Source organism: Urocitellus parryii, chromosome 11 (genome assembly GCF_045843805.1).
Source record: "Urocitellus parryii isolate mUroPar1 chromosome 11, mUroPar1.hap1, whole genome shotgun sequence".
NCBI classification, from domain to species: Eukaryota; Metazoa; Chordata; class Mammalia; order Rodentia; family Sciuridae; genus Urocitellus; species Urocitellus parryii.
This window is the reverse complement of record NC_135541.1, coordinates 42,364,623-42,377,451: the sequence shown is the minus strand read 5'-3', so window position 1 is coordinate 42,377,451 and position 12,829 is coordinate 42,364,623. Positions and strand designations below refer to the sequence as shown.

At 40.0% G+C, this 12,829-nt stretch overlaps 1 protein-coding gene across 1 annotated transcript in view; it reads left to right on the top strand.

Moving 5' to 3' along the window:
- C11H1orf87 (chromosome 11 C1orf87 homolog) overlaps positions 1 to 10,606 on the top strand; it is an 83,016-nt gene extending 72,410 nt beyond the window's left edge. Inside the window, exons 10-12 of the mRNA XM_026407235.2 lie at positions 622 to 701; positions 4,387 to 4,594; positions 10,446 to 10,606. Coding sequence (XP_026263020.2) covers positions 622 to 701; positions 4,387 to 4,594; positions 10,446 to 10,606 — 449 coding nt within the window. The remainder of the gene's footprint in view (positions 1 to 621; positions 702 to 4,386; positions 4,595 to 10,445) is intronic.
- Positions 10,607 to 12,829: the final 2,223 nt, after the last annotated feature.

Sequence of the window (12,829 nt, the reverse complement as noted above, 5' to 3'; positions counted from 1 at the left end):
GAAAATAATGAGATCCAACTCAGAAATAATACATATTTAATGGCATAGTTGAATTATGAACTGAATATTGAAGTTGAGGCTCCCAGAAATCTGTGCTGAGTGGTCACCACAGGGATTAGCAACGTAAGCAAGTCACCAAGTCAGATGGAAGGTACTGAGTGATGAATGCATGGTGTCTGCAGGAAGCCCTGGTGAACCCAGCAGCAGGTCTTTCTGGCATCTGAAGGAAGTCTGTTCATGAAGGCAGCAGCCTGCAGCAAGGAGTACCCCAGTAGAATGCCCTGAGTGAGGGTTGCTGTTCACACCTCATTCTATATAAGGCTGAGGCCATTAAAAGGAGCAGAGAAGTCTGTGCCTGACCTTTCAGGTGCATACCTGCAAGGAAAGAGTGGTGGAAGTGCTTGATTCTTAACAGACAGGCTCATAGGAAGAAGCCCTCCTGGTCTGAGGTGCATCAGGGTGGGAACCAGGTTTTCATTCATAATGTGTTCCCATCACCTAACCCAGTGCCAGCCACACACAGAGCCTCAGTATTTTTTTTTTTTTTTTTTGCCTGGTGTCTATGTGAGTGTGTTAAATGAAGATCAAACCAAACCCTTCCTGTTATTGTTTCTTGTTTAGGAAAGAATGAAAAGGAAGTCCCTGCCATTTCAGAGCAGCCTGAAGTCTCTGAGATATCTCAAAGCAAAGCTGAACATATGGTATGCACCTGGGGTACACAGAGCATGCGTGGGGAAGGTTCTCATCTTCCCTTCTCTGATGTTGGCCGGGGGGTGGGCCTCGCCTGTGGGTTTCTGATTTCCACCCAATCTCTTGATGTCAGACTGACTCCAAGACTTCTCAGGCAGAGAAGAAAGGCAGAGGAACTCCCAAGAGTGTGGTCAGCTCCTTTCCAGTTTGCCAGAAACCTTCGCCATCAGTAGTTAAAGAGTTTGCCACCAGCCCCAAGAAATTACACCCATTGCCCATGTGCAAGAGTTCTCCCAAAGCTTGTGGCCCATCCACCAATTGCCATCAAAACAAAGGGTAGAGATGAGACCTATTTTAACATCTCAAGTCCAGCTTCCAGAAACTGACGGTGACCTTTTCCTCAGGCATCACATTTTAAAATATAGCAGGCTCTCTGATTTAAAAAAAAAAAAGAAAGAAAGAAAAAAAGAAAATCTGGCAAGCAGTTAAAATCCATTTTAATATTCCCAGCATTTAGCCAGGAGATGTAGAATTGAAAAACAGCCTGAGTTTTTCTATTGTTGTTGTTTTTTAAATGCCCGGATTAGAACATAATTCATCTTAAAATGACGGGAGGCCTCTTCATGCACTTCACACATTGAAATATTTTAGAAAACAGTATCATTTTGGCAAGTCTCTTGCCATGCAGGAAACAACAGCAAATGCTTTTCTCCTTGAGTGTTAAGTCTGTTGTGAATAAGGTTGTAAAAAATATATTTTGCTCTTTTATTTTGCCTCTTGTTTGAGGATTTTATTGCATCTCTGAAATAATTGATTCTTCTCACATTCTTGTATGAGCAGCATTCGTTGTCCCACTTTTTAAAGAAGAAGAACTAAAGCACAGAGTTGGTGAAGCAACTTTTCTATTTTCCTAGAGAAAAATCATTCATTCATTCCCTCACTTATTCAGTCATCAAACATGCCTTGAGAACCTACTCCGTGCCAGGCACTCCAGGACCTTGAGAATTCATCAACATACCGCTGGGGGAGGAGGGGCCAACACCTTAGAGAGACAAAAGCAGGGAATCCTGACACAATGGGATGAGAATGGTATAGGGCATGTTGGTTTGTTAGTTAGCTAGTTAGTTGTTAGTTATTAGTTAGTTACTTGTTAGTTAGTTATTAGTTAGTTAGTTACTTGAGCTTAATTCAGATCCATACAAATCTCCACTTTCCTTTTTCTTTAGTGGTCAAAGAGAATTGAACTCTCTAGAGAAATATAAGACTATTTAACATCAAAGGATTTTTGGATTTTTCAGATCCATGATCACCTTGATCTCTCCAAAATTACCCATGAAAATGTAACCAAATGTACATTAACTTGGGCAGATTTTCTAAATCTTTCTTCAGATTTATGAAGTGTCCACAGCTCTAAAAATGCGTAAGAATCAGTCATCTAGGTATGAAAACATTCTGCTTTTCCAAAAATTGATGTTGTCATAGAAGAGTTATTTTATATTACTTAATCCTTAAAACTTACTGGCTGCTTGTCATCCATGTGGGTGTAATTTTGTATTGTGTTCTATTATTTCAAAGGAAATGGTTCTTTAAATACCCCTGCAACAGCTTAATCTTGTTTATAATGCAGGACTTGGTAATTCCTATTGCAATAAATATTATTTAGGAGTATGGAATTTTTGCAGCTTATATGTGGGAAGTTTAAGACAAACTTACAAAATTGGAAAAATTCAGGCATTTGAAAGTTTAGGGGACACAGATGGTATTCAGAAATTAGAGGTATAATTTTATGGTGCATCAGAATTATTTGGATTACAATGAACATAACCAACTTTACAAATTAATTAATTGGAAGGCTAGAGAAGTTTATTATATTACCTAAGGAAAACAATGCAACAGTAAATGAAAACCAGGGTCTCAAACACAGTTAAGACTTCCCATTTTTTTCTTTTCTCTGCTGTCAACTTCATCTTCTCTTTCTTGACTGACCAGCTTTTTCTCATTTCTAATGCACAGGGAGAAAATCTGCTAGTGTTTTAAGGTCTCACACAGAAAGATCTGTGCTTCTTCCTTTATCTTTCCTTCTCACAAATAGATCCCAAACTCCTGGACAATAGGTCTATTTGCCTGTTTTGCACCAGATGCCCAGTTCTGAACTGTGCAGCTGAAACGTGGTAATTCTCTCTACAACTACGTGGATTTGCAGGAGAACATTTCCAGGAAAAAAAGAGCTGGTCATATCAAATTCTCCCTGTGTGGAAGGTGGTGTTAGGAAGCCTTAAATGGCAATGTTTGGATCCATTTGTCTATTTCATTCTAAACACATCTCTATTTTGTACTGGACCTGGGATTAGGATACCTAGGTTAACTCACCTCCATGTCTGTTTATAGTCTTGGGTGTACCCTAAGATCTAGGCAATCTCAGTAATTTACTTGCACCCTATGGACCTCAGATTCCTGTGTTAAATAAACAGGACCAGCAGACTAGAGGTGTTTTAATAGACCTTCAAGGGGGCCGGTGAGCCTAGGATAATATCACTATTGCTTCAATCACTTTTTGCCAAAAAATGTCACACTCAGAATCCAGAAGAAAATTTAAGCTTTGCCCATCCTCAGTAGATCCTACTAGTAGTATTATTGATACATCCAATTACAGGTGACGAGTTCTGCTTCCTCACATGTTGAAGTATAAAATTAGAGAAGCACACAGAGGCAAGCATATAAAACAGGGTTTATTAAAAAGGGGTAACATAGACTTACCATAACTGGCATCCTGTTATCCTGAGAAGCAAGACTTTCTGCCCTTTTTTATAGGTCCTAGGCTTTCTTTGCTCTCCTGTTCTCTTCCCCTTATCTTTTTTTTTTGGGGGGGGAGGGAGAGAGAGAATTTTAATATTTATTTTTTAGTTCTCGGCAACACAACATCTTTGTTGGTTTGTGGTGCTGAGGATCGAACCCGGGCCGCACGCATGCCAAGCGAGCGCGCTACCGCTTGAGCCATATCCCCAGCCCCACCTTCCCCTTATCTTTATCCTTTTTGTGTTTGTGACTAGGCCCAGGAAATGCTTGGTGGGATGGCCAAAAAGTGGTAAACAGGTGGGCTGAAGGGCAGGATGGAGCAGCCCAGGACACATTAATTAACAACTTTTACAACTCAATGTGGGAGCGGGGATAATTCCTAAGATAGGTTACCTTAGCATCATATTGGAGCAGGGGCATGTTATCTTCATAGGGTGGAGGAAGGGCTCTGAAGACATTTCGGTCCCTCTGGGGGCAGTCTCCACCTTCCTGGACTCACTCACATTGGCCTCCTTGATCTGACCTGACTCGATTGACCTATCTATACCGACTGCCTGTGTAATTCTGCCTTCACTATTAGAACAGAACCTCAAGGAAAAGTCGCAGCCAGTTACTTACACAGTCCTCTGCTTTGTGTAAGTCTAAAATGAAAACTGAATAAAAGTGATGATGTCATCTTCTCTTAAAAAAAAAAAAAAAAAAACTTAACCATGTTTGCATCCAGCAAGACTTGGCAGATATGGCCCTATGGTAGTGAGGATTTGAAACTCATCCTTGCTTTCCAAAGCCAGACCTTGCAATAAATCTTCCTAGTTGTGTGGCCTCAACTTTGGCCAAGAGACTGGAGAAGCTCTGGGTGGTGAGTGTACTGCCAGTGAGATGCTTGCATTATTTTGGTAGAAAACTCCAGAAGAGAAGCTGAATCCAGGAAACCCTCCTGCTGAGACTCCAACCCCCAATGATCCTCCAAGCAGTTTGAAGATCCGGCCAGTCTCCCAGCCCTTCCTCAGTCGGGCCATGAAGAACCACTCTGAAGAATGTGAGACGTGGATTGACAGGTTCAGAAAGCTGGAAAACGCCCTGTATCTGTGTGATCTGAGTAATACAGGTGAGATATGAACTGTAAAGAGCCCTTCCTTTCTATTTGTGTTCTAGTCTAAACATGGACACCTCATTTTCTTACATTTCTTGAAAAAATAATACAATTTTTATATAAACCATGTGCCTGGCACTATACTAAGCACAATCAGAAAATACCAAGATGCATCTGACATCAATCCCCCACGAGGTTGCCTACAGTATCTTCGTGTCCCTGATCCCTCCTGCACTCCACTGCCAAGTCCAACCCACAATCTTATAATTCCCTAATCAAAAGCCTTCGGGGTCCCCTACTGCTACCAGGATGATCTCCAAATACCTTAGCAAGGGAAAATCTATTCCCTGACCCCCTGACCAGTCTTTTCTGTAGCTACTCGTTCCGCATATCCTGCTTAGTCAAAATAAATAACTTGTCTTTCCTCAAACATGCCTTACTTTCTCATGTGTCTGTCTCTTTTCTAACCCCAAGCTTTCCAACTGTGCTGTCTCCTTCTACTCCACCAACCCTCACTCTCTCACTCCTTCAGCACACACAGTCTCTCCACCTGCTACTTCACACCTACCTATATTTTATATTGGAATTCAAGCACTCCCCTGAGAATCTCTGGACACATCTAGGCCAATCTTCATCTGGCCTCTCAGGGTTATTTAACATCCCTGATCATATTTGATATACTAGACTTTTTTTGTTTGAAGACTTATTATATTTTCATCAGAAGACTATATTCTTTTTTTTTTTTTTGACACGAGAACCTGCACCACTTTCCTCAAAGTTTTGTTTTTGAGTCAACAGTAAATGAATGCATATGTATAAATAAGTCAGTGCAAGATGGAAGGTGATACATGCCATTAGAGTGTGCTATGTAGGCATTCAGAGAAAGGAGAATCCCTTCCCACTGTGATCAGGGAGGGAAGGCGATGTTAATGTTAAATTGGTCAGTAAGGGAAAAGTGCAATTTAAATGCAAAGGAGGGAAATGTGAGACTTTCTGGCAAAAGTTGGAAGGTTGGCCAAGAAAAACGCTGTGTGCTGGTTTGTAAGGGGTTCGATGAGGACAGAGAGTAGGGGTTATTCAGAGTGTTAAAGATGGAAACAGACTGGGGCCATATATTCAGAGGTTTAAAATGCCAGACCACAAAACTGAGACTTAATTCAAAAGTAGTGTTTAGGACTGAACCTTTCTAAGCAGAGGAGTGGTTTGATGAAACTGTAATTCAGAAAGATTCTTTATGCCTATAGGTAGAATGGAGAAAATGAAATATAGTCAAGCAGAAAGGAAGTCAGTGCCGTGTCTCAGTGAGAGAGAATGAAGTCAAGAACGAGGCCAGAGACTTCCAGAATAGGGAAGAGGGAGCAGACACTAAAGCACGTGGACAAAACCACCCCTCTTCATTACAGAGCGTGCCTGGGGAAGAGCTGTCATTCACATTAGCACTCTCCAGAAGTAACCATATAGCAAAAGCAATGACTTCATTTTCTTTGTGTGTGTTCATTTTTTTCCCCCTTCTTGTTCTTTCTCTTTTGGTTTTATTTTGTTTTTGAATTTCCAACGCAATTTAATTCTAGAGCACGTGAAGTTTAACGGATATTTAGTAATTATAACAAAGACAGAAAAAGACACTGAAAGCTTTAAATGAATGCTTGATCTAGCTGGATTATAAAAGTATTTATGAAAATGAGCCCAGCAGAGTAGTAGAGGCTGGACCAAGAGGAAAACCAGAATGGATGACACAAGTCTTTTCAAAGATCTCTTAGGTAAGACTGGTAATAGTTCAACACCAGTAAAATAGAAAAGAGAGAAAAGGAAAGGAAAGGAAGAAAAAAAAAGAATAGCATATCATAAATTGTTACAATTGAGAGCACAAATGAGTGCTCAATAATCCAAAGGAAGACAAACAGCTACTCAGTCAGAGTTAGGAGAAAGAAGTTTCCTGTGTGGTACCGCACTGTAGGGTGACTAGAGATAGCAATAATGTACTGTGTGTTTCAAAAAAGTTAAAATAAAGGCTCCTTAATCTTTTTACCATGAAGAAATGAAATATGTTTGAGGACATAGATATGCTTACCCTGATTTGAACATTATACAGTATATACGTTTATCAAAGTGTCACAGGTTACCCCATAAACATGTACAATTTTTATGTCAATTTAAAACGTTGGGATTCAAAAGGAAATAGAAAAGAGATGAAAGGCCACCATCTAATGTGAGTTTGGATTTCAGAAAGTGCTCCTTGGAAAAGAAAGCTGGAGCTGAGTTATAAGGCAAGGGAAACTCTGGGGACTCAGGCAAGCCATTCTGACTTTGAACCCATCTTCTGCAAAAGTTAGGAGTTGGGAAGGATTGTGATGGGAAAAGGCATGGAGCAAGACAAGCCTGGAGGTTGATGTTGGATCCCTAGGAAAGCTGAGATCCTGCTCTGAATCCCAAGGGCAGGAAAAGGCTTTCTGCTCCAGCCAGCATCTACCAAGGTTCAAACAGAGGAGGACATCATGAAGGCTGAGATGGATTATTTAGGGAAAAATCTGGAGAAAAGATTAGAAGGTTATTGACAGAACTCCAAGTCTGTGTATTCACACCAGGACTGTGAGAGTAACTATAAAAATTAAAACGAAAACCTGAGCAGATAGAAAATCCATTGCTAAAGAAACAAATGCTGAGTTCGTGATGACCGATGATGTATCATAAACTTAGCTGCTGAGAGACTCCCCAGAGATTGGGACCTTTCTCATAGGAACAGAATAGTTCTGAGGAAAAGCCGAAATTTGTTGACTTTGGAGACGGATTCCAACAGCTTTGAAATGCCTTTCTCATGGCCTCTTCACTATTTATGCCTGTTTTCCCTGTTTCTATGAAATTCATTAGTTCCTCAACAGCCAAGGAATGTGTCAGCCCAATCTGGGATCATCTACAACTGTCTTTAATGAGGAAGGAGGATTAACTGAGGTCATTCTGCTGGTTTACTGGCCGCAGGGTTTAGCAGACCCCTCGGCCCCTTCTACATGTTGAGCAGATGACACCTACTTTGCCCACAGATGAATCACTGTTCTTTATTATGTGCAAGGAAATATGTAGGCCAGAGTGTTCTTCATCCAGGATGAAGACAGACCATCCATCATCAAATCAGTGTTTCTGGGAACCTACCAAGCTTATTCTCTAATGGGGTTTGTCAAGAAAATAGCCTTGAGGAGAAGGAATAAGGAATGACTATGAATAACTGGTCTTTTTTTTTTTTTCTAAAGAAAGAAGGGTGGTTGGGATAAATGTCTGAGCAAATGGTGCACTTGGAATTTGCCCAGAGAACCAAAGGCTACATAGAAAATATTTTAAAGTTCAAGGAGGCAGAATGCCTTAAAGGACATTCTCGGCATGGGCTTGCACTGTACACACACTTCATGGCTAAATTCTCACATCTAACACATGCTGAAGGGATTAGCACTCTTATTTACAGAGGAGGAACTCAAGCTTAACGTGATAAAAATCATAGCCACTAGGAAGTTGAGCCATAATTCAAACCCAGCTCTATGTGACTTCCCGCTACAGCCAGCTTTCATGATGTGCTGGAAAGAATATGAGGATTTGCTTATTTTTCTTTCATCAGAAGATTAAGATTCAAGTCCAGGCTCCACCAATTGTCAAGTCCTGAAAACTATTAACTTACTCGGAACCTATTTTCTTATCTATAAATTAGGACTGATAAAAATAAAACATACCTCCCAGATTTCAGAAAGGTTCAAGTGAGACAAAAAAAAAAAAAAAGGAAAGTTCTTTATAAATTTTTAAACAAAGTGGATATTAAAGAGGTTCTTCTTGTTAACTCTCATTTTGTTTCTGGCTGAGAAAGGATAGCTTTTGGACACTGAGATGAATTGTAGGTGACATTTTATGCAGCCATTCTGGCCATCCTCTAATGACAGAATGGAGAGAGAAAAATTTCTGTGAGTGGACTTTGGTTTGACACTAGCAATCTTTTACCAATGGTGAAGCTTAGAAGGTAGAAAAATACCACTGTGATTCTGACATGGAACTTTTTCATTTTTCATTGCTTTTCATTTTTTTAATTAAAATACAAACTACATGTTACATATTCTAGTAACTTTTTCATATCAAAATTCATCTTATGTGTTTTTACTAATGTTGATATCATTATTAGAATTATCCTATACAATATTTGCCATCAATGAGTCTTACTAATATGGACATATACTAAGAAGTTAATATTTTATTGGATTTCACAAATTTTAATTATCCTTATTTTAAAGTTGAGGAAATGAGGTTCAAAAATTAAAGTAACTTCTCTAAGGTCTTACAGTCAGAAACTTCCTATCCATAGCCTTACATTTCCAGAGGAAGGATATGGAAAATGTCTGGAAGGAGCAAACCTAAGCAGAATTGGAAATAGCCAACCATTCCAGAGAATCCAAAGAGAGAAACAACTATTCAAAATTTGGGACATATTGATTCCTAAACATGTTCCCTGAATTATGAAGATGTATGCTACAGGGGTCAATGAAAAGCTTTTAAATCTTTTATAGGGACAAAAAATATATATCACTTGAGTGTTGCTCTTCGCCACCCCCCTTTGCCTGTTCAGACTGTTAAGAGCAATTATAAAATTCTTTCTCAAAGAATCCGGAGGCAGTGCCCTGTTCATTTTGTAGCATTTGGCCTATACAAAAAAGGAGGTTAATTTGACAGACAGATGACATTCAAATAGGCTAAACAGACAACACACAAACCAAAACAGATTGGACAATAGCTGAAATAGAATGAACAGAACAGAATGGGTGACATTAGAACTACCACTCTGTAGCCCACTGTTAAGAATACCCATTAGAAGCTGGGCACTGTGACATATGCCTGTAATCCCAGCTACTTAGGAGATACAGGCAGAGGGATCACAACTTTGAGTCCAACTATGGCAACTCAGCCAGACCCTGTCATAAAATAAAAATTAAAAAGGCCTGGGGATGCAGCTCAGTGGTAAGCATTTGCCTAGCAGGTCCAAGGCCTTGGGTTCAACCCCCTAGTACTACAAACGAAAGAAAGAAATAACCCCTGCAAATAATTGAGAGGGGAGGTTTAAGCCCAGCAGTCCTGGAACATAAAAATATGAATACTACTTGGTAACTTAAATTGGGATGACAGCCTTCACCACTGCCCACGTCAACTGGGCTAACAATGCCTTGCTACAAAGTGACCAAGGCACTGCTTCTGGATTGTTTGAGGAAGAATTTTGCAATCGATCATAACAGTCTGTACAGGTAAAGGGAATAGAAGAGAAACATGCAAGGGATGTACTTTTCATTCCTATAAAAGGTATTTAAAATCTTTTCATTAACACTTGTATCATAAATCTTCACAGTTCAAGGAATGCATTTAGGAAGCAATCTCTTCTCTCTCGTTCCATAGTGTAGTGTAGTGGTTAACCTTGAGCAACCTTAGGCAAGTGACTTTTTCACTCTAGGCCTCAGTTTTTCCCTTTGTGAAATGGGTGGTTGTCAGGTTTCAATGAGTCTGAGTCGATATTGGAAAAAAACTGTTTGGAACAGTGCTTGGAACCCAGAAAGTTCTATATATAAATATCAGTCATGATGTTTACTGTCTGCATAACTTGTCTTCCAGATCAGGAAGTTTCCAGAGGTAACATCATTTCTCTAGTCCTCTCTGTTCCCAAAGACTGTACCCATGCATATCCAGGAATATAAATAGTTTTTAAGTTGTCACTTGATTTTTAAGAGGCTTACGGTTTCAAAATACTAGCATTTAGTGTCTACCTAGAAGTTATTCAAGTTAATGTATATCTTTCTCTGTTCTCCTCTTCCTCTTTTAAAAAACCTCCACCCATCCAATCCAATCACAGGAGTTCTGGAGAAGGAAAGAGCCAGACGCCTCATTCACAACTACAATCTCATTTACAACCTGTCCCTGAGCCCTCGGAAAATCGACCAGGCCTTGCGGAGATTCCGTTCTGGAGAAAATATGCTCTTGGAGCCAGCACTGCAGTACTTAAAGGAGCTATGATAACAAGCCCATATTGTGTGAACAGATGTTTCTCTTATCTCCCTTCTTACCCAGACACATCTTTCTCCCCAGCCTGAAAGCAGTGATAGAGGCTTTCTAGGAGTTGAGGCCATTACAGCTATGGTAGATGCTTTTGACCAGCTCTTGGATTCTGGTTTTGATGCTTGCTCACATGCAGTTCTGTATGATCAGAGAAAACCAGGTTTTCTGTTCTGATGTGGCAAGAACCCAACTACTTAAGATGCTCATATAATAAAACTTATTAATATGACATGTATGATATTTTTTCGACATTGCTCATCAAACTGTTTTTGCAAACCTCACTGCTCCGTATAGCAAAAAATACATGCCAGATGTAATTGATTCCCTGAAGCACCTGGTGCATAGTAGACATAAGTACATCATTTTTTGCATGGATAAATATGCCCTACCCTAGAAGCTATTCTAAGAACATACTAACATTATCTTAATACTAAGCAGAAGAATAACTTTAAGCAAGGCTTTCTGAACAAGCACAGTATCTTCTACAGTGCAAAACTAGATAACATAATGTTGTCTCTAGGGATATTTCCAAGAGTCATGGTTAGAAGGGTTGAGAAAGGACTCTTGAGACAAAGAATTCTGAGAATAGGTAACCTCTTCTGCTCTCCTGAGTCAGGAAAACCAGGTGAAACATTCTACCAGTTCCCATAGTTCTAACCTGAACATTCCCCAGAACTATCCCCCATCCATGTAACCCACATCACACACAGGTAGCTAGGGGTTGTTGAAGGAACACCAGCTTGGGACTTCAAAAACAAGTTGCATCAGCTCATCACTAACTCAGTGGGACCCGGATACTGATCTTCAAGTCATATGGGAGAGAGGAGGACTAGTTAAGTCAAGGAGAAAATCAAACAGAAAAGTCTCTGAGCTTCCCCCTTTATCCATTTTAAATAGTGGTGTCATGAGCAATCTACAAACAAAATTTCAAGAACAAAACCATTTGAACTCACTAAAATAAATGCTTTAGTTTTTATAATCCTTACATTGTCCATAAAAATGTCTCTTGAGATGCATTGGTTACTTTCCTATCGTTCTAGAATCCTTGGACCTGCTCACTATTTTTAGATCAGAAGAGTAAGTAAACAGACATGACTTTCACATTCTACAAAAATGCCAAGTGAGAAAAATTAGAAATACTAGGTCAAGCAATTTAATATACACTGGGCAACTACCGTGTGCCAGGAACTTGATGTATTTTGTTTCCTCCAATTCTGACAACTCAATAAGACAGATTTTACAGCCTCATTTCACTGATGAGGAAAGAGAGACCCAGAGAAGAGAAAGGTAAGAAAGCTGTTTAATTATGCCAGTTAATAGTCTGCAGAGGAAGAGGGCCTGGGGAGCACTGGGAGAGGGCAACCTAAGCAGGCCTTGGTACCAGCTTCATGTCCAAGGCAAGTGGGCTGGATAGGCAGTTGGAGTCAAGGGAGGCCCTAAACATGAAATCAGAGTTATTAGACTAACTCAGAAGGCCCTCAAAAGCGGTGATTTTACCCTGCCCAGTTCTTTATGTCCAACATAAATACAGTTGCTGCTCTTTGACCTCAGCACCAGCGAGCTACACAAATGGAGGGCATTCCACTTACATGGAATGCAGCACAAACTCTGACTACATTTGATGACCTATAATCCCAAAGTGATGGCTAAATGACTATTTCTATAAGCTGGACAGCCATGGCCAGACTGTGATCCTCAGTGACCCATTGCCAACTGTACTTCCACAGCAAACAGAAAAAAAAAAAAAATAGGCCTGATAACAACCCATATCCTGCACTTTGCACTTAGGAGCTAGAAGCCTCAGCAAGTTGCTGGTCTCCCTGAACTTTAGCTTCTTCATCTATAAAAAGGGAGTTGTTAACCCCTGTTCTCAGGAGGATTATAAACACTGAAAGCAATGCCATTTGGACACTTCCTTGTAGTGTAGACGTGCCATTCTTTTCTTTTGTGTATGCATGTTTGTTACTCTATCATTGAATTATACTCCCAGACCCTGGATGTACCTTTCTTTAGTGGTTGAACATTCAGGAAGGTTCAAAAAACTTTGAACAATTGTCTGTGTGAAAAGTCCTAGAGAGACCAGACCACTACTATTGCAAAAACACATTTTGAGATGTATCCTGTCCTTCTATTTCCAAGTGACAATTGCTTTTGAATCATCTCCTGTCTAGAATTCTCCAC